The 22074-nt window shown below is 44.2% G+C and overlaps 3 protein-coding genes across 7 annotated transcripts in view; 2 read left to right on the top strand and 1 right to left on the bottom strand.

Moving 5' to 3' along the window:
- Tusp (WD40 superfamily protein Tusp) overlaps positions 1-22074 on the bottom strand; it is a 222533-nt gene that overhangs the window by 78841 nt on the left and 121618 nt on the right. The window lies entirely within an intron of this gene.
- Positions 11541-13039, top strand: LOC147758052 (uncharacterized). The gene has a single exon (XM_086981984.1). It carries the CDS (start codon positions 12167-12169, stop codon positions 12737-12739), a length of 573 nt encoding a protein of 190 aa, XP_086838110.1. The 5' UTR covers positions 11541-12166; the 3' UTR covers positions 12740-13039.
- On the top strand, positions 18691-20316 carry LOC111244907 (uncharacterized). The gene has a single exon (XM_022792453.2). The coding sequence runs from the start codon at positions 19163-19165 to the stop codon at positions 19802-19804; it is 642 nt and encodes a 213-aa protein (XP_022648188.1). The 5' UTR covers positions 18691-19162; the 3' UTR covers positions 19805-20316.

Genomic DNA, 22074 nt, shown 5'->3' with positions numbered 1-22074 from the left:
ATATATAGTTTATGCACCGTAACATATATCATCGCTTTCTGCAGAGAGGTAGTTTCGTCGAGGAAAATCGCAGCGAAAACTGCGCGTTATATCGACGTTTTTAAAATGGCAAAAGTGACCAGCAGCTTAAATTTCGCATTGCTAAAGCGGCCATTGACGACGAGGTACATGTTAACACGACATGAAAAAGGGTAACTTCTGGGGAAAAGTTGGGGAAGATCGACAACTGAACAACTTCTTGTTGTTGTCAGGTCGCCGTGGATTTCTACCAAAGAAGATGTCCACGAAGTGATCACATCATAAAGTTGAAATAATCGGCCCCATTATATCGGAACCATTCGTTTTAACTTTTCATCCTAGGGAGTCGCTAATCAGCCTTTAACAGCAGAATTATATAAGAGTACATAGATTTTTCTTGACACTGGCCGAAGGAAATTTAGGATTTTTTGAAACCCAGATTTGGGAAATTTGTTACTTACAGTAGGTAATGCGATGTTTGTGCTGGAATAAGCTGGTCGTGCGAGACAGTGGTCGGACGGGTCAAATGCTAATCCAAGCATGGTTGGTCCCAAATTTTTACCGCGCAATATTCTGTCGAGTGACAATGCAGAAGTTTTTGAACTTACCAATGTTTATTCGTCTATTCAGCTTAAAATATCTGTATCATGGATTTACTGGAATGTTGTACATCTAGTGGCAGTTCTGAAGTCAACTGGCGATCGCCAATTATCCTCGTATCGATCCGCCTGAGTCTAGATCGGGTTAGTCCAGTCTACTTCTACTGTATTCAGCGGTTGCCAACCGTTACTCGATCGGATTTGTTGCAAATCGAGATAATAGCTCATTATTATTCTCGACTTCAGAAAGACGAGCTGATTTACTTCGATCTTCATTTCTGCAAAACGGTAACTCTCGCAACCACGAGGACCACAGCCAACAAGCAAAGCGAATGCGCATCAAAGATATTGAGGCCAACTGTCTACGGGGCTTTTATTGTAGGAGCAAGGCGGAGCTAAAAAGTTTTGTCGGTTTGATGGAGGTCGATACTCATGCATTTGGGCACCGCATGTGAAGACTATTTCATCTTGTCAAAGTGTATGAAAAGTTCGCAACAACAATTGGGTCTCAAAGGCCCCTTGCGATTCATGGCCTCATTCAGAGATCCTTCATTGTTCGGAGAAACAGATCGCCAGGCGCCAATCAGGACTCAACGAAGAAACTATGTCTGTTAGCTAAGATTTGAACATGCCCGAAGAAGATTATATCATATACATAGATAACGACCATACCTAAAACAAAACTAATTTACTGAATTATTCTATTGAAGTGAAATATTAATATGAGAGAAAGAAACAGGTGCGACTAATTATCTCCCTTTATTATAAGCAAATATTGTGTTGGACACTCTATATGCATGCGCTGTTTGTTGGTCCGCATCACCAAACGTTCGAACCCGCCAAGCAAAAAAAGTTTATTGTTAACCCCCCGGACCAGTCAGGTCAAGCCTCATTTAAAGCCCATTCTATGCTGCATAGTGGTGTATTATTTTGGGCGGTCTGTTGAAATAGTAAAGGAATATTGCTACCCTGTTATATTTGCCGCGAGATCTAGACCGTTTCGGTTAACATAATTAGAGTATCATCGATAAATGATAAAAAGCCTTTTTTGTCTTCAGCTGTTATGGTACAGGTGATTCCTATACGCGTGACCCCTGTATTGAATGACAAAAGTCAAGTAAAGCGCGCAGAGAAGCTGTCTATCGACTGTTGGATCATATGCAAACACACACGGCAACGGTGAACAGATGGAAAAAAGCGTGGCGTCAATGGGACCAACAGTGGTTCGCTAATAGTCGTGACTAAATAAACGAACGGATCGATATAGTAAAGTAGCAACAACAACAACTGCCAGCCAATCTATCGCATTAAACACTATCGCTGTCAAAAAATATCATACAGTAACAAGGAAAACAAACGTATACGTCACTATTGACATGTCAAGATGTATAGAGAAATGGTGATCGAAGAGAACGAGCCAAGCCGAAGAAATTTCCAATTCTGCCTCGCAAGACATGTCCGGCTATAGAGTTAGAGGTGTGTTAGGGCTGTCTTGACGCAGGCAATGGCATTGGTAAAAACGAAATAATGATTATTAGAACAGCGGGCGAGGCACATTACAGGTGGGGTTTGTATCGTTAACGCTTAACTGGAATCAACGTGGGGAGCGTCAGTTTTGGCGGTTCGACGTTATAATAACGGCTTTTAACACTATCACAGCTGCATATGTAGGTATAACCCCTGTTAATATTTCCTGATTATTGCTATTATAATTATCTCAGGGGATGGTGACAGTCGCCGACGACGCGCTACTGCAACGGTTACGTCACTACACATCCGAATAACGTCGCTGAAAAGCGTGTGTCAAACACGTTCGGTATTGCGACCGTGAGAAAATGATTTAGGAATCTTGAGACGGGAAAGGTACCTGTGGAAGATCAGACGTGAAATGTTACCATATCTATGTGAGGTAAGCGTGCAGAAGACGCAGTACTAGCTTTATAAATCTCAACAACTAAGCCGAGCATTTTGAGCTTTATAACGTTAATAGCAACGCAGTTTTTTCGCTTCTATATATATATATATAGATGTGTTGGGGCTGGCATCAATTTTTAAAACCACAAGCATCTTCGATACTACTTGTAATTATATTTCTGAAGCTAAACTCCTTCACAGTCGCCTTATGTTCGTTCAATCGTCTGCCTGGAATACTAATTATTGTTCTAGCTATCATGATACGCTACGAAGAAATTCAACTTTTTCCAGCGAAACCATACTATGATTAGATTTTTTAGTATGTAATTCGCAGGATTTATTCGTACGATCCATCTGATAATGAATGAATATGACCTCAATAGACGAAATAGGCCAAACCCGCTAGACGGAGTTCTGAAGCGGCTTTGCATTAGGCTGTTTGTCTACAAGCCCAGTTAAATGATGCCCAGGACGAGGATAAATCCCAGTCAATCAGATGGGGTAACATACTGGTCAGTTTCTTATGTTTTCTTTGGGCCGCACCACTGGATCCTCGTTCTTTTATCAATTAGAACCTTAGGGACAGAGGACCCTTACGAGATAAACGAAATATTGCACAGGTAATTGAGATAATAAATTCAAATAACGTAAGCTCAAGCTTAACAGATATGAATTTGTTCAGATTATCAATAATACATAGCTAGCTCTCGTGTGTAAGTTAGTCTACGGATTTTCGTCTGTTTTGAATGAAGATGACTCATATGAACATTTGATACCATAGTTAAAGTGGGAGCGTGAGATAAAATCCAACGAAACCACTTATTAATTTTCTTTCTCTAAATATGTTGACATAATAGCGTGTAGCATAATTACGTAACGTACATGCGAAGACAACATCGTGTCTATTATTCCCCGCGCGCAGTTTCAATACTGACTTCAGAGTCAAAAGCAATCGCAGCTCATCAGTGCGTTTCTGTGGATTATCATAAAATCTATATATATATATGTATATGGACTTGCGTTTGCGCGGCCTCAGCGGTTTCTCCGCACTATTCACTGGCTATATATGCTAGACATTCTTCTTACCTAAGTTAGTCAATATTACTTTCAAACTCCAACGAAAAGGTTTAAAGTTGCCCGCGCCGTCGTTAATGGAGGTCCTCACGACGACGACAGCTACGGACACAGCGGCAGCGGCATCTAGTGACGAATATCAATCGAAGGTCTGATAATTGCGAGGTGCGATATTACTGAATTTGTGAGATACAAAGGTTTCAACGGAAGCGGTTTTCGCTACGCTGTATGATCAAATAATCTGTTATGGCGGCGGCGGCTGCTGCTGCGTACCCCAGCCGATACCCGTTTTGTTCGCATCTAGATTTTATTTTTATAGTCACAATTGTTGATAGTTGTCACTAAATATCATGCATCATCAACTATTGAACCTGTGATCAGTTTTTTTTTTCGGCTTAAAAAATACGAGTACCTTATAGAGCGAACGTCTCGACACCTTTGCTGGCTATATAAAGGCCTATCGTACAACACGTTTTCAATTTCCTGTTCTGATGTACACGTGTTCGTATGCAAATGCAAAGCTTCGGTTAAATGCGGCTAAAACTAGAAGTGGCCGCGAAAAGGACGATGATGGTGGTAGGGCAGAGCACGAAAAATAATAGCTTTATCCACACAAATTGCTACTGTTGGCAGCCAGGACGACATCGTTGTGCCGACTAATCGGGAGATTTTCAAGAAGGACAATCGTTTGCAAATGCACACTCGTGACTTCCGGTTAGCGTTGGAAAAAATTAGACATTTCGACATGTCTACATGTCAAATTTCTTTGATATTCTACAACTGTACATTTATGTTGTTCATTTGGTCGTTTTGCTAAACAATATTAGCTTAATACTGTGCAGTTGGCATCGATGTTTAGTTATTGAAAGCAGCAATTTTCGTTCTCAGTGTGGTTTTACTGTACATGTACGCAAAGACACCGGTAAAAAAAAAAAAACTCATCGTTTGATATTGAGAGAGATTGATCACACACGAGTGCCAAATACGCAATAAATCATTATAAGGCAACAGTCCTCCTTGTCGAAAGGGCTGTCATGGATGGAAGTTAGTTATACATTTCCCCGTAGATAGTTTAAAGTTTGTCCAGTCGATGTCTGATTCCCTGAGCTAGTATCGAGGCGTCGGTGGTCATGAGCCCTACACAATCGCACGGATTGACTTGACTAAAGATGCGCCTAAAAATAGACCTTCAGCTGAAATAATCACATGTGCTTATTTTTTCGTTTATGCCACTTTTGACATTTGGCTGACGCTGTCTGCTATTGATCTTCGAGCATTCATTGAGTATGTACGTATGGGTGCATGTATGTAATAAACATTTTTTTTTCTAACAAACCTGTTTTGTTAAACCTGCACAACCGCACGGTTTGTGCATAACTATAATAAACTTTGCTATAGTAAAGCGACGCTTTATTTCAAAGATACTTGAACGGCATTAATTGACCGATATCATCTATATTGCTTGATACTATACAGTATGGATAACGTGATGTACTGTTTCCGCATGAATCGTGTTATACTATTTTCGCATACAAAAAAGGCCGACTATATAGTTCATTGCAATAGCAAACGATAGATTAGAAATGACAGAATCATAGAACAAAGAAGAATGGTTTGAAATAAGGCTTATTTCGAAAGAGGAAGCGCTGCTGTTTTCGCCACAAAATCGAAAGTAGCTTAGTGTCCCGAAGGCGCGCACCTATGATTTTAATTTTATAACATCCTCTCTTTTGCATTCACTATGGACAAAAAACCCTCAAGGCCTTTTTCGTTCTCGAGTCCGAAGCTTCGTGTAGTCAGGAATCGTGAAATGGCCCGCGGACCGGATCCAGCGAACTATAATGTTTAGGAGTGTGCCACTAATGTTTTCCTTAATTACGTTACAAATGGCGAACACTTACTAACGTGGTCATCTTACTGTTATAGCAGCGTATTAAAAGCAGACGCTTGGATGGGGGCTTAGGAACACCATTTCGGTTCAGCTGTCGTTGTTGCTTTGGCGTGCCTTTACCTTTATCTTGGGGCTTGGCCGAACGGCGGAGGGCGCGCCGTGGCGTCTCTTCAACAAACCTTCAAAAAAATCTGCAGTATCATCTGGCTACTCGGTCAGCATCGCTAATTTCTGAATCGGTTTTCGGCGATGTGAGTACGTGGTCCGTTCCCCCACCCAGCAGACATCTTGTTCACTTTCTTCCAACGAGAAGCGATAGGCAACAGTGGATGCGGTGTTTGTATTGCTTGTATTGATTTTCCTAATCAGTACCTGAGTGAATTTGCAGGTCTACGCATTAGGGAATGTCAGTAACATTCTTGAAATTGACCATGATAGATGGATGTCTAAACGAACAGTAACGGCTCTGCTGGGCTACTAGTACTTCTTAATATTGAGTGTTTGTCTGTATGTTTTAAATGCGTAGCCTTCAATGAATGAAACAGTTAATTGCTTGAGACTAGTACGATGGTAAAACATACTCTGTTTACAACGAAAAACTTTTTCATGGCATTTTTGTATCAATGATGGCTCTTTTTTCCATCAGATGCTTTTTTATCAGCGGCTACTGGATAGGTTAGATATTTTCGCACTGAGTAGTTAACACATGAGCGTCAGCTACCCGCGCAGATTTGTTAGATGTTCTGATTTTTTCTGGTAAGTTAGCAATCCTATTAAACGTTTTCCTTACTAATGCCACCCCAAAATACTTGCTAGTCATAGATGCTCCAAGGAATCACAGACCTACCCGATCATCGGTCGCGTAACTAATCGGTTGTTGTTAACCGGAATACAACAATGACATCGGCTTTACAACGAAGCTACCTTCCGTCTATACGGCTTGACGGCAGCCTCGCGATATAACCAGTGATGAACACGAAAGGGCTGCAAAGAAGTACAAACAGCAGTAGCTTCTACGGTCGATTGTGATGATCGTAGTTAGTGTGATGTGACGGCTAGTCAGAGCCAACTGATTTTTGGCAGTGTTACTGAACGCATGGGCACTCATAAAAAAAAACAAGCAGAAAGGATTACATCACAGCGAGTAGAAGCGACGACGCTGTAGATTAGGTATTGTACAGGTATAGGGTACATGAAAATGAGTAGGCCTATATGCATGCGTGTCCGTGAGGCGTGTAATCCATCCTTCACATAAGAAGGTAAAAGACAAAAAATGACACATGGTACCGAGTCACGAAGAGAAAGGGAATATGCCTGCTCTGTCGCACCTATTTGCATAGTCTCTGTGTTTAGGAAGATCAACATGGCATTCATGCCAGATATTATGTGGTCGAACAAGTTCTGGTGTGCAGGTTTATATGTAAGTTAAGGTAATAACTAAAACGATAATAGTCATAACATGCTCATTATCCAGTGCGATCTTGTTAGAGAATCGTCATATACAACAAACCTATGTGCCGTTCGTCCGGCTTTGTGAAGACGCAATTGATTTGGCAAAGGAAGCCGAATTAAGCGGCAGGGCCGGTAGAAGATCGGGTAAAAGCAAACCTACAACATGTTCTGCATACATTATTATTCTAGTATTAAGTATTACCGCTAACGCGAAGTTCCTGAACGAGTTAGGGTCATGGCGAGCAAAAAACGTATATGCAACGTGCGTCCTCGCGGGGAAGACACGGTAATCCTTTTAGATTTTGAATTAAATACATTATGTCAGCTGAATTTTCGCCTACAGCTTTACTGATCTGCCAAATCTGAGCACCCCTTTATGTAAAAATGCTTTTGTGTGCGAATGTCAGCTTTTTTACAAAGAGAACTCAACTTCACGGGTAGTAACAAATCAAGTCTATTTCAGACGAGAACAACGCCTTTTCTCATGCTAACATAGCAAATTCAGCAGGCATTTCATCTAGATGTACAAGAAAAAATTCCCAATTTGTCATAAAACTTTTGCCGTTAGCAAAAGGCCGTTTGGAAGCTAGATTGCTGACAGAAGCTAGCCAGTCTCGTTGCAGCATGGTCGCCGGCGCTAAAGCTATGAGTAGACCAGAAGGCTCGGCCGCGGCAGACAGCAGGGAACTTAACGAGCGTATGCTGAATGAAGTTACCGAATTTGGACAATATACATTTTAGGCCAAAGAAAAGCCACAGTAAGTCGAGATAGCGTAGAAAACTTCAACGTCATCTTTAGCACATTGTAACATATTAACAGGTTACATAGGTAGAATATAATCGTTCCTCACTGATTGGAGCCGTTGTGGTTATTATCATTATCATCGTTTATGCTGTGGCTCGTGATAGCGACCGAACGTCGTCATGGCAGCTGACGGTTGACAGCTGACTTTGCGGCCACGGCTTCAGACTCATCAGTTTTTGCATTCGTTTGTCTTGTGAGCCTGTCAGTCGTTTCTAGCTCTCGATAACTTGAATCAATTTCACCCGTTTAAGTTACTCTGTCTTGTAATGATATTGTAGTTAGGTCCAGCGTCGTTTCTCGCGCATTTCTACAACATTACAGCGGTGGCAGTAACAACCGTATGTAACTCTCAGATGTTACTATTTTTCTACGGCCGCTGAACTTCATGCGGTTGCGGCCCTTCGAGATGTCGTTACCGCCGCTGTTACTGACGATGATTATATTATTGCTACTGCGGTGGGTGGCACGGTAAGTTAATGGGCTTGAAAGTTGGCAATTGGTTTTGGCAGCTTGAATGGGCCACAGCTTAGCCGCTATTACCGCAGGCTCTACGATCTTCGAACGTAAAAACACCGCTTTCTTTTTGGCGCAAGCAGAGCAAAACCAGCCCCAGCAGAGAAGCACTTCGGAAAGTTCTGTTACTGACTGACCACCGATCGGGATCTCATGTATATAGCAATGCTAACAATGGCTTTCAGCTTCTCCTTTATCAATTGCTTCTTTTTAACCGTAGCTTCGCTGGTTAAGCAGCACTGCGACGTTTTCTAGTGTTAATAATAATAAAAATAACCATTTTGTCGTTTAAGTGCGGATAATGCTGCTATTGGCTATGCGGGATATGCTAACTGGAGTCTGCAACAGTCTAGCCATTTATAGTAAACAGGTATAATCATATCTATACTATTATAGGTGAAATTATCATGGTGATGTAATACGAACGGAAATAACGTTGCTAAACTAGACATGGCGCCAGCAGCGGTAGGCTAGGTTATGGCAGTGACGCCAACTGCCTGAAGATGTTCGTAGGGCCATCAGCCTCAACGCTGTTATGTCCTATCCAAGGAGAGGTATATTATGGAAGCAAGACCTTACCGGCAATCGGATTTAACAGCAACGGTTATAACGGTTGCCCGGCAATAAGCTCCAAGCGCTCGTATCGGTAAAGTTATCGACTGGCAGATTTCGGAAGTGATGGGCACTAGGTTGTTTTGTTATTATCACCACAATCACCAACACTGTGGACGTCTCGGTGGAACGAACGCCAGCTGCTGTCATATCTGCCATGACGGATACCGAAATCGTATCGAAGCGGAAAATTTACCTCGAGCTGGATGTGGATCCAAGCAAATGACAATCATTCTGTGTGACGCATGTTGGTCTTGTACTTCAGCACTGTGCTATTTCAAACACGTTTACCTTACCTAGGAAGTTAGAATGGACTTTTAGTACTATCGACTGGATCTGATACTCATGTGGAGTATTTCGGAATACAAGGTATTCTGATTACAGATCAGACACTTTTTTGCCAAATAGAGGCGCAGTTTTATTTGAGCATCGGCGACCGAACAAACACAGACAGCGAGTTGACAGCTCACGGTTATTACTCCATCGTCCAGATTCATAGAGAGAGAAAAAAACGCAGTGAATAAAATATTTTCATCTCATACAGCAACAGCAGCAGCAGCAATCGATCGATTGCCCTGCGTCCCATTTTGCCCTTTTCGGATACTTATGTGTTTATTATTATAAAACTATAGCAAAAACATATCTTTATCCTTCTAAGCTTTTTGTAGTGCTTTCGCTCTCGGTTGGACTTGGCCTCTGACGCACTTACTGCAAGTTGTGTCGACAGTAACTCCAGTCCATGGTCGGATTGCTAAACTAAGTTGAAAAGTGGATACACTTTGGTGACCTATCGTCGTGCTAGGGCGAGCCCTGCGACAGAAGTAAAAAGATCTCAGCATCCTGTCTTGTTTCTTCTGACGTCTTTGCTGCTGCAGCTGCTATTACCCGGGGGGTTAGCTAGGTTTTAGACCATTGACAGCTCAGTCACCTACACGCATCGTTGTGATAGGAGATTGATGTTCTCCTCAGCACGGCAACAACGATATATACTATCCCCGTGTTACTCCTTACCTCCTCTCAAATACCTCCTCGCGCCTAACAATCCAACACACAATTCCCTAGCACAACACATGTAAACGTCGACACTCTAAAAGCTGCTGCTGCTGCTGTATCAGAAGAGGTATCTGGGGCGAGAGTTTAGAATGTCAGGGGCATAGGAAGACTAGGTAGAAGAGAGAACAGGAAAGAACTGAACAAAGCATTTCCACAGTGCCAAAAATTACCTTCGCTATACAATACACGTCCTTTGGTGTCTATGTTAAGTCTACTCCACACAGGGCCGGCACGAACATAGTCAGATACAACAACTTTGCATTTCTTTCATTATGAAGCGAACGTTGTTAATGTGTATAGATCTCGTGCCACACCAGTCTGCCTCGCAATTTTACTAGAATTCTCTAAAAAGTAGTGTTATTTTCTACACACACACACATATATATATATATATATATAGCGCTTTAAAGGGTCAGAAGGTGTAATGATTGAATACATGAAAACGCAGGGAAGGTTTTGTCTTGCATATTTTTCTACATAGGTACTTTTGTACACGCATAGACGTTCTTCCGGCATCTCAGTGTTACATCGTGCTTCGTCATAGACAAACGCTATTTTGAAACACAAGTAGACTATTCATCAAGATACGATAAGGCTGCGATATTTCCGACGTGAGTATGCATGCGAAGCGAGTATAATTACGATCTGGTTTTGCGTAAATACGAGTGCGGTACATCTGAAAACCCCCAGCCACGACTACATGGCTTAAATATATGTCATCAGCAAATGAGGACATAGTGTACGATTGAACAGTTATTTAGGGGAAAAGTACTTCAAGTATTCTACCCGACAATGACCAACACGACCTGCGACGCTGCTGGCAGCAAGATGTACCCTGTTGCCACAATTTGCGACGAAGAACGACCTCTTTATCTGTTGGCCAATCTATTTTAGCGTAGTAAGTTATAATGGGATTAGGTGACTTATGCGTCCATTAGTCCCATAGCCACAATGAACAGTCCACAAGTTCCGCCATCATCACGATCATAACCCATTAGCTTTCTGCGAAAGTTCTATGGATGTCGATAATGATACTCGGGGTAACGCCAAAAAATGGCTCCGGCAGCTTCCGGTGGGCGGGAAACGCCCAATGTTCTTATATTGCGGTTGTATGCAGACTACGTACGTAGTTAGCGCATTGACAACAGGCAATAATACCAGCTCCACTTTCCCTAATCTTGTTGCTGTCGCTGACACTGACAACGTATATCGGAAACAGCTTCGGCAGATAAAAGGTGATCTAGAACAAACTGATAATGTCTTTTGTTTTGTCCTGTTGCCTCTCTTCTCTTGGTGTGCTGCTTGCGCACACAGGGATGGTTGTTGTTATTATTTTCGTTGTTGGGTACATCAGTGGCAGATGCCGGGATGCAGGCGATCGCCTGGCTAACTGTAACCGAGTTCTGCTGCTCCTTTGGTCCGCAGACGCCCAAGCAAACAAGTGGCCAACGAAGCGGTGAATCGACTGAGTGACTGAGCGGCCGTCTTTTCGCTATTTTTGCTGCAGTTGCTGTTGTTGTCAATTGTTAGTGACGTTGTTGTAGGCAGGCGTCTTCGTAGGCGGGCGAACAAACACTGCTACTGCCTATGGGAAACATCGCAGTGTTAGCAGTCGGGACTGTCGGTGTGTCTCCACGTGCTGAGAGGAAGGCCAAACTCAAACAGGCAAACCACCCCGCATTACCGATATAAAGTCAGTTTCAAGGCAGCCGCCTGTGAACGATTGGAGCAAAGGCATCAAGCAGAAGGATGTGGGCGGCTTGAAGCTATCAGGTAACCGAACCGGCTCCACGTCGGATGGGACATAAACGGGCATCGCAGGTGCAAAAGGGAGAGGCTATATATAACCCATTGTGTTGCCGTGGTATGGCTTAGTTGACTTGCTGAGAAGTAGAAAGGAAGTAGCAGGCAGCAAGTCGGGTCAGTCATCGGGGTCGCCCTCTATTTGTCGCACTGTCCACTGTGCATCCATAGTCAGATAGAGGAACTGCTTGTTGGGTTTGCCTCTGTGTCCCGTAAGAAGGCGTGCTGCTGCAAAAGCCACGATACACGCGGACTCTGCGATCCCACTTCTCTCGTCTTTCATGCCAAGCGGTACTCTCGCGTATCATTATTGCCCCGCCTATGCGTTGCCCGAGCATTGTTTGCGGTCTACCGAATTTCACAGTGATTTCTTCCAGCCTTAAGTTAACTTCGAAAGGTGACGAGGGATAGACACAGAACTGTAGTATCAAGATGAAGCTGTTTGCGCTTGTCGTCTGGCTAGTAGCGACCACCTGTGGTGTGGCTCGCGCGGGTCATGACCATGGCCACGTACACGAGGTTGTCAAGTACGTACACAAGATTGTCCCGATACCAAAGCCTATACCAGTCCCAAAGCCTTACCCCGTACACAAGTTTGTGCCTGTACCTCACATCGTTCATGTGCCGAAATCTGTGCCAGTGCCTGTGAAGGTGCCTGTCGTTAAGAAGATACCGAAAATAGTGAATGTCCCTAAGGTCATACATGTACCCAAGCCTGTACCTGTACCCCATCACGTACCAGTTCCCGTGGCAGTGCCAGTGCTTAAACATATCCCAGTCCCAGTGTATAAGCACGTTCCCGTCCCAGTAACAAAACACGTGCCGGTCCCAGTCAAGATTTCGAAATACATCCCCGTTCCCGTGCACAAGGTGATTCATGTGCCTCAGCCAGTTTCGGTGCCGGTGAAAGTGCCAGTCTTCAAGGAAATCATTGTGAAAAAACCCATCGAAGTTCCGGTGCCCGTGTACATTAAGAAGCACAAAGTCGAACCGCATGGCTGGTAGTTAATGGACTATGCATGGATGGCGTATGCAAAAACAAAAGTTTCATCGCAACCCTGTTACTCTGACAACTTTCCGATCAATGAATGAAAGAGAAATGGACCGAGATCCTGCGAGAGTGAATCTGAAAGATACGCGCTACTGTCTCAGACGTCAGTCTGAGCCGGTGTGTACATATTAATGTAAATATACTGTGCTACGGAAAAAATTCGATTGCATTGTGATCTGTCATGATACTGTTTGTTACCGATGCTGAATGTCAATAATGAAGGACAATGTTGCCGTGAGGCTGGACTACCTTTATTGTTGCTTGTTGCTTGTGCATACATTGTGTACCATTACGTATTATTGTATAGGGAGATAGATGTGTGTGGACGTATAGTTTAGCTGTACGAATCGGCATCTGCCTTTGCGAGCACCGTTCTGCTGCTGCTGTTATTGAATTATTAATACCTGTGTGTTATGTGCCCATGCCCCAGTGTTACATCATAAGCGAAACGCATTGTATGCCTAACATATTATTGACCTATTCTATTTTTCGTAGGACGTTCATTACTTACAAGGACCTATCTCCTGTTCTTTAAGCGAGTGTTCCAGCCGACCGTTTTCAGGTTTTGCTAATACACACTCACACACACATACACACACGCACACACAAACATTTCCGAAGCCCGTTGCCGGCGGTAGCATTCCCTCTTCAACTGTAGAAATCTGAGGATCTTCTAAAATCGGACTTTTAGCCAGCTAATTTTCAAACGCGGACGATAAAAGTGTTGAATGAATAGACACGTAAAACTTGCTCGCCTGTTAGCCCTAATGCCTTGTCGGCACATCAGACTGATTTTATGGCTTTGTGTGTATTTCTGCTTACATGTCTGTTATGATCATCTTCGATTTACGCGACTGATATCTCTTCAGTTAGATAGATACAGCATAATCAGAATCGTTAGTGCCACTCTTCGCTAGGGTCCGCAGTGTGCCATGCGGTCAACGTGTGACTGATATGCCTCAAAGGGATGCGTCTACATTGCAATTCTTGAACTCTTAGCTTAAATTTGGCATTTAATTACAATTTATCTTCAATAAAAGTTTTCATTAGAAGTATGATTGTAGTCCCGATAAATCCATCTCAATCGGCCAACCAATCAGCGAAGTCGTTCTCTACCGACATAAGCATTCAGTAGTTGTTGAACCGTTTTGCGCTACCGATAAAAATAACACGAACAGCACCGCCATAGCAATGACAACAGCATCCCTAAGATCTCATGTTGCCCTTGCCCACGCGATTGCTATAGCCACGACTACATATCTCACCTTCACGTGAGGTGCCGCATCGGCCACCGAATTTCGTGATTAAACAGCAACAGTGATCGTCGATGGAACCACCACAGCTGGTACAGCCACGGAAAACGATTCCATTCGTTAACCTTAAATGCGAACTAGATGATCGGTCTGCGCGCCGATGCGGCAGTGTCCATCGAAGCGGTCGTTCAATTGGCCTCCCCTACTTGACCCCTCCTCCATAGCTCTCTTAGCACCCCAGGCTCCCCTCGATGTCCGTTATCTCTTCTTCCCGCCGCCGCGTTTCGGAAAGCATTGCCTGCGTGGGCTTATTCTTCACCTTCTCGCATCACACCGATTTTCGCACGACGATCGCAGTGGGCAACAACGCAATGATCACCTGTAAACGCCAGTGCGAAAAGCACACTCGCAAATCACCGATACGGCCACTGACTAAGCAGAGATGAACTAACAAACAGACAGATAAACGCCACGCCACTTACCCACTCATCCGTTCGTTTCTGCTTACTTTTTTTTTCTTTCGCGTCAACTGCTACTACTGCCTAGACGTTGCAGTGAACGGACAAGCAACATAAGCGGATTCAGAGTCGGCCAAGTTCTTGCTTGTTTGTCTACCTGTCTGCATCCGTCCATCGTTCGATCTTGTCTAAAGCTGCCAAGCAAGCTTTCAACCATCCCATCGTAGGATATAGCTGAGTGAGAATCGCGAAGTCAAATGAAAGCATCAGCAGCTTAGCCAACGGGCAACTCGTCCGTTTGTCAGTTGCCATCCCCGATCACTGCGCGTAGCAGAGTGATGACTGCCTCCGCTCTTGCTGTTGATGCTGCTCGATGTGCCGTTACCCCCACAGCTGGACCGCTCCACCAACAGCGGCACGTTACAAAATCGTTATCCCCGCGCCGATTGTTACGTAACCGTCTGTCGGCAACGGCATCGTTGCTGCTACCGCCGTTAGTCGCGCTCAACGCGGCGCGGGCAGGCGGGCGCGCTTTCCGTCGTATCTCGGTTATCGCCTGGCGTCTGACGTCTTCACTCCGACTTCGGCACTTCCACTACTACAATAATTACTGCTGCTACTCCGACGAAACGAACAATACGACCCAACACGTTCCGTCGTCGATTCGACGCACCCTCTGTCACCGCTGCCATAATGAGTGGCAATGCTGCTGGGAACTCATAGGCCGTCCCTCGCGCTGGTGTTTAGTTGCTGTTGCTGCGGCTGGTGCAGGAGCAACCAAATGACCGAGCAAACGAACCATTACACCGATGAATGTATACATAAATGTATAAATACGTTTATGTATAATGCTCCTACAAATAAGTCGCCAGCTGCGGCGGCGACAATATAGAGACGAGCACTTATGGTAGCTCAAGCTCAACGGAATAGAGAGGGTAGGCAAGCAGCATAACGCAACACTTCACCTTCCCTGTTGTTGATATTGAAATCCTTGTCATAGAACTGAGCTTTGCGGGGAAAACGGGAATGGGCAGGTGGAAGGAAGCTGCCATTAGCGCCACAACGTGAAACCAATAGGGACTGAGTCAAACTAACGGCCCAGTCACGGTCATCAACCTCAACAAACAACATGTCGACAAGATAGCTTTGTTATGGGCAAGACATCGTCGAAATAATAGGCGACGCAGGAAACCAGATACGCTGCACCGTCACCTCATTCCGTCGGCCAGCGGCCACCTACGTGGCCACTATTTTTGTACTGAAAAAAATACACGAGAGAAACTAGAATCACTTCGGCAACATCTGTCCTAGGTCCTTCTAGCAACAAAAATACCGAATAGAACAACAACACAGCGCGTACCAATAACTGCAGCGACGATAGCAACAGCCGCCATACAATAAACTTGCGTGTTAGAGAAATACATATTGTTGTTGTTATTACGATAGACCCTCATCTGAACTGTACCCTGGACTTAGAGATCAGTTTTAATTGTTCTCCCACTTATTTATCTGTTACAACGTATTCAAGTAAACGTAAAGAGCACGAGGGTTCTTTTTCGATAGTGATTATTACATATGCTTGTACGATGGCGCCGATGCTGAACGCTACCCTTACGATCGGTCACAACTATGGAGAAAAACGGCCGGGCTTACCTCCTCGCACGAAAATAGCGTTACCCTTTACCAATTGTACTCCTTTAGCCTTACTGATTTCTGTTAACTGAATTAGAAATTTGAGTTCGCAAGCGAGCTAATGAAGCGCTTATTGGGAACGCATTTGCTATGAAAGCGTGGTCTTTAATGATGATTGTAGAGATGTGTCGATTCAAGTTATAGTAAACCAGGGAACGACGCGTACGTAACGATTTCTGTCAAATCAAATACACATTAGTCCTTTGATAATCGCTGCCATTATGCCATAGTCTATAGAACCGGACATTTCGTGACGGCCCGGAACGTTTACCAAACGTTCGACTAATTTCTACTATGAAAGCTGAATAAGAAATAAACAACGGCATTAGAGTGACGACACTTGCTAGACTCATTCAGAGTGTGTAAGATTCATTTCTATGAAAAGGACTCTAGGGGGTCTTCGAGGTTTCCTGGCTTTCATTTCAGGCAGGACTGAGATTCAATACACGTGCACTTGGCCACATCAAGTAGCTCAGGGACGTAGTATCGGTTCTGTAATTAGACGTTAGCGAGCACTTCGACGAAAGAAGACCGAATTATAATAAAGACGATTACATCGATACACGCAGCGGATATTAATTAAAAAACAATGAAGCAATATCAATTATACTTCATAATAATAAATATAATTTGCCTTTGCTATCAACGTCTGATTTCGTTCTTGTCGGCATCGTTTTGTGAGCAACGACTAAACATCAAATACATTTTGCACGTATGACTCCGTGCACGTCTGTTAGTTCCCATGATACAGTTTCAGACTCAGCCAGCTCATGTTGATCTGTACACCTGAACTATTACTATAGTCCATCGGCTGCAACGGAAGAAGTAAATACATACATAATACGATAGGTGTTCGTGAAGGCGATAGAGGAAGTTGCTGTTTTCTACGTACAGCTTTGAAATGATCCTAAAAAAATGGTTCGGTTTTGTCTTATGCTTCTTCAAACAAAATAGACCTGCCGATCAACTGGTAACGACAGCGGCAACAGCCATGCAGATCGGACAAATAAAGGAGCAAAATGATTGCTCCTTTATTTATCCGATCTGGTAGTCCGAAATAACGATAGCATCGTTACGCAGCCGCGTTCAATTTAGGGTAGAACGTCAGTGACCCCGCTGATTGCTGCCCTTAGCATCATTGCTCTCATTAATAGCGTTGTTTGTATCGCCTGCCTGCCCGTCTGTTAGTACAAGTGTTCGTAAGTCGTTGTATATATACCACATGGCTATTTTTACATCGTCTTGTTCGTTCCGATGACGACGATTGGTGTTATTATTTTAATGCAGATTGACGCGTTTTAGTTAAATGACGAAATTGTAAAAGTTAGTTGTTTCGTACTGTGGCTCAATACTATTGCTGCCGCTGTCGAGCGCGCGGTTGATATAGGTCTCCCTATAACAGCCCTGCTTTCAACCATTTAGCTCTTTGTCATGCTATATATTTTAACTAAATAAATATTCCCGCTATCACTGTGACCACTATAATGACCGTGATAGCTGTTAATTAAAAAAGCTTTCTTAATTGATTCTCCCTATTTCTTTTATAGTACTAGTCTGTGTTGAACTATTTTTGACAACCATAGCATACTTGGCAGTACTTCAAAGCGACAGTTAAATTTCTGTTGAAGTAGCGTTTTGTATGCACAAAGGGGCAACATCCATCACACCGCAATGATTAGTACTGTCCAAACGATCAGTAGCGGAAGGTGCGTAAGAGTGAGGTGATCTAAGCCTTATTTCTGAGATTCGCTGACTCAATGCACGACAGCTTTTGCGACGTAGGCAAAGTCTCTCGTATGGCAGGAGGCGTTCTTCTCAGTGAGTTATGCTCTACATTAGTTGCTACTAAGGCTCAGCTAGCCTAATAAAGCCATGCTCAACGATATCAAGGACCAAGCATGATTGACTTCGCTTTGCGAACCAAGCGATAGTTCTAACGTTAGTTGTCCGCAACGCATCCGCGCGTACACTGTCATACTGATCATTACCGTTGTCATCCTACTGTAGGCTCATTGGAGCCTGGTGCCACCATAGAATGGTTTGCAGCTACCACCCCCTGACGATCGACCACTAAGGCCATGGTGATTCCTACCACATAATGGAATACCAACCTGGGCGTGTGGCAGGATCATTTACCACCAAGCGGCGGGCATTTGTGGTCAACTTGCCATTTTCTAGCCATACGATAACATCACTACATTGAGAGGCTAAGATCATGCACAAGACGTTCAATATCGCAAAGAAACGCTATTGACTTCGTTGGTAAACATGCTGAGCTAAACCATTGTAAATGTAGTACAGAGTTACTTCTAGGTGTAGTTGTAGTTCATCTAACGAACAGCGTTGCTCTATTGACCGCAAAAACGTATGTAGTAGGTGTGAAATACTAACTGAAGCTAGCAGCTGAACGAAACAGCGTATCGGAATAGCAGACGAAATTTGCGAGAAAATCCCAACTATCTTCGCCACCGTTCCCTGCCAATGTGTCGAGTAGATCCACCGGGAAACCGTGTTGTGAATCGATTTTACACCGAAGTCGTAGTTTGTTCGCCCGTCTAACAGTCGCTGGGTGCTTCCCTTCTTATTCCAGCGAAGTGTCGTCATCACCGCCATCATAATCATTATAATCATCGTATAGTAAACGCCGTTGGTGACAAATCGTACCGCACCGTCGTGTGTCGATGGAGAAAAAGGGACCAAATAGTGAAAAATGCAAATTAAGCGAAAGTGTTATATCCTTGAAGCGTTTCAAAAAGGAATATAAGGGCAAATAAATATAAGCTGGAACAGGATACCACTTAGAATCAAGTAAAGTGCTGTGATGTGAATTTTCCCTCCGTGCTCGTCTCGTCCACCTCCCGTGCCCTTTGTGTCTACAAGTGTGAAGCTTTCATCCGTCCCTTCAACAGCTGCCTGCTGCAGCGAAGCTTCGAGAACTGCACCCAAATTGAGCACAAATATCGAACTATCAGCGATGCGCGCTTTTTGGATACTATGCCTGTTAGCTCTTGTCTTCCGGTGCTCGGGGGCTTTCAAATCGAAAGCCAAAAAATCCTTCGGATGCCCGCATCATTACTACCATCGCCCTGAGGTGGTTAGATATTTGACAAAGATCGTCCCAGTACCAGAGCCCGTTCCAAGTCCAGTTCCTGTTCCTGTCCCGAAGTTCATACCAATCCCGACCCCCGTTGAAGTCTCTCATCCGGTGCCTGTGCCGTACAAAGTTCCTATCGTAAAGCGGGTCCCAAAAATTGTGCCCGTCCCAAAAGAAGTCATGGTCCCGAAGATGGTTCCGGTGCCACATGAAGTGCCATTCCCTGTGCCAGTACCCGTCATCAAGTACGTACCTGTTCCAGTTCACAAAACTGTACCCGTGCCGATAGTCAAAGAAGTTCCAGTGCCTGTCAAGGTACCGAAGTACGTCCCGGTGCCGTACCACAAAGTGGTCAAGATCCTCAAGCCTGTTACAGTCCCGGTGAAGGTTCCCGTATTTAAACAGGTCATTATTAAGAAACCTATAGAGGTGCCTGTACCATTGTATGTAAAGCAACACATTCACGTTCATCATGAGCCCCATAATCACCCCATGCCCATGATCATGAATGGAGGTGACTGAACTCAGGAAGTTCGATGTCTATTAGACGCCCGTGAAACCTACGGCAGTTGACGCTCAGTATTGGTAGCTCGATAACCCTGTCGTTAATTGTATTGAGAATTAGCACTGAAGGTAGGATCGCTTGGAACAAATATTTTACATTAATGTTACCTGAAATGTTAAGACGTCTTTGGTATTTTTTTATGGAACTTGGTGTACCTGCTGGGTCTAATTATAGATTCGTACTTGTTACATATATATATGAATCGACAGCGTATTCAGTCATTATAGGGTAATGTGAGGTAATACGTGCCACCCGATTTCTGCTGATGTTAAATTAATTGACCTACATGTGTACGCGAGAGCGTATATTTGTGTGTCCGTCTGTGTGTATGTGTGTGTGTGTGTGTATGTGTGTGAACGCATGTATATAAGTTTACGTGTACCTATCTTGGTAGCGACACGTAGCACGTGTCCGTCTGCGTATTATAGATGTAAAGTCAAATGTGTAAATAAATTATCAATTGGTCAACGTTGCACCTCGGTTAATTTGCTTTGTCTAATTATTCTGGATTGGATTCCAGCTAAGTATCTATGTGTTTTTATTCGACACATACAACAGAAGTGAGTACCACATCATAAATTCCGCCAAAAATTTGTACGACGAACGGCCTAGCCGCTCGAGTACCCGCATACACACAGCGGGGGCCATTACTGTGTATGCAGTCCCACAGTGGGAATCGGGAGTGCCACAAGCTCCCTTTATTGAGATTAGCTCGTAGGCGACATTTTTGCGCCTTGCCAACAAAGGTCATAGCTGACTGTTGGCCAACAGAGAGTTCCCGGGCATTGCCTGCTAGTAATAACAATTGCAGGAATAAAGCAGTTGTAGTAACGAAAGTCTACGATGAAAGCCCGAGGTACGTATTTAAAGCAAAGCGTAAAATCCATTTCGATAATAACGGTGCAGCATCAGAAGCCATTACCACACTTAGTCATAGAGAAATCAAACTCATTTGTTCGCCTTCGTCCGGTAGCATCCCCAGCACTCGGAGTGCAAACATCTAAAGCGATAGATTAATAGTAGTAGTAGTAGTAGTAATAGCATGACAAAGTGGAAATAGCATTAGTGGGACGTTGGGAGCCAGAAGTGCATAGCCCATCGATTGTAGCCGCTTTCAGTAAAGGGCACGTCAAATTATGCGCTTAAAGTATACCATATATATATTTTACGTATATCTATTTACAGACGCAGTATGCTCCGGTCAACTTCGGCATGTTTCTATTCTAGGATATACTGGATGGCCGTAGGGCTTGGTCCAGCAAAGTGGACATCCAGCGGTTATTTAGTATCCGCAAAAGCGGCATTCAGTGTCATCGCAGTCTGATGATACGCTTTTAACTGCCGGCACGAGGCACATATTCACGTATGCATGCATGCACGCTCGCCTGCTTATTTGTTTGCTCGTCTACACGTGACAGCATCAGCAAGAAATGATCCATGCTTATCACACCGTAGAACATTGCAGTACTAACATGACCGGCCAAAGCTAAGCAATGTATCAAGTACCATCGATCGCTATAGCTGCCGCTATCGTCGACGCTGTTGTTGCATCGCAGCTGGCAGTGTTCTCGGTGCTGTGGTTGTCTGATGATTCCGGCAGCGTTGCCTTGTGCTCCCGCTTGCTTGAGCGCTGCGCTCTTCGACGTTGGGTCAATGTTAATCACAGTGTATCTAGCGCTAGCCAACGAAGAGGGTGCCATCACTGCGTACACCGCCGTCGGGGTTCCCTCTGGTATTATGTAATAATTTGCTAAAAGTAGCCAATCAGGCTGCATCCATAAAGCGAATGAACAGACAAATGGACGAATAATACCATCTTGGCAAGTCCTAAACACACACAAACATATAATAGCTACAACGGCAACACTTGCAGAAGCTGCTGGAGCGGCACACCGTGGCTTTGTATCGTTCTTGAACAGTCACAGTTATATCAGAGGCTAGAGCAGTCGCATCAAATCGTGACTGTTGTACCAGCAACATGCTGGTCGGCCCGGTACCCCCTAAGCTGTAAAACAGACTAACTTAGCCTGCCTCTGCCGCCTATGTACGTACATGTGCGGCGTAGGTGCCTGTGTTTGTGTGCGTATTCGTTCGTCCGCTGTTTATCCGTTTATGTGTGCGTGAATGGCTGCCACAAAGACACCAGCAGCGGCGGCGGCTCCCGCCGCCGCCGCCGATGGTGCTGGCACTCTCACTGGGCCATATGACATGCTGACGTTGGAACCCG

Source organism: Varroa destructor, unplaced genomic scaffold, assembly GCF_002443255.2.
Source record: "Varroa destructor unplaced genomic scaffold, Vdes_3.0 BEIS01000002.1, whole genome shotgun sequence".
NCBI lineage: Eukaryota > Metazoa > Arthropoda > Arachnida > Mesostigmata > Varroidae > Varroa > Varroa destructor.
Note: the sequence above shows the minus strand (reverse complement) of the source record. Positions and strands in the feature narration are given on the sequence as shown.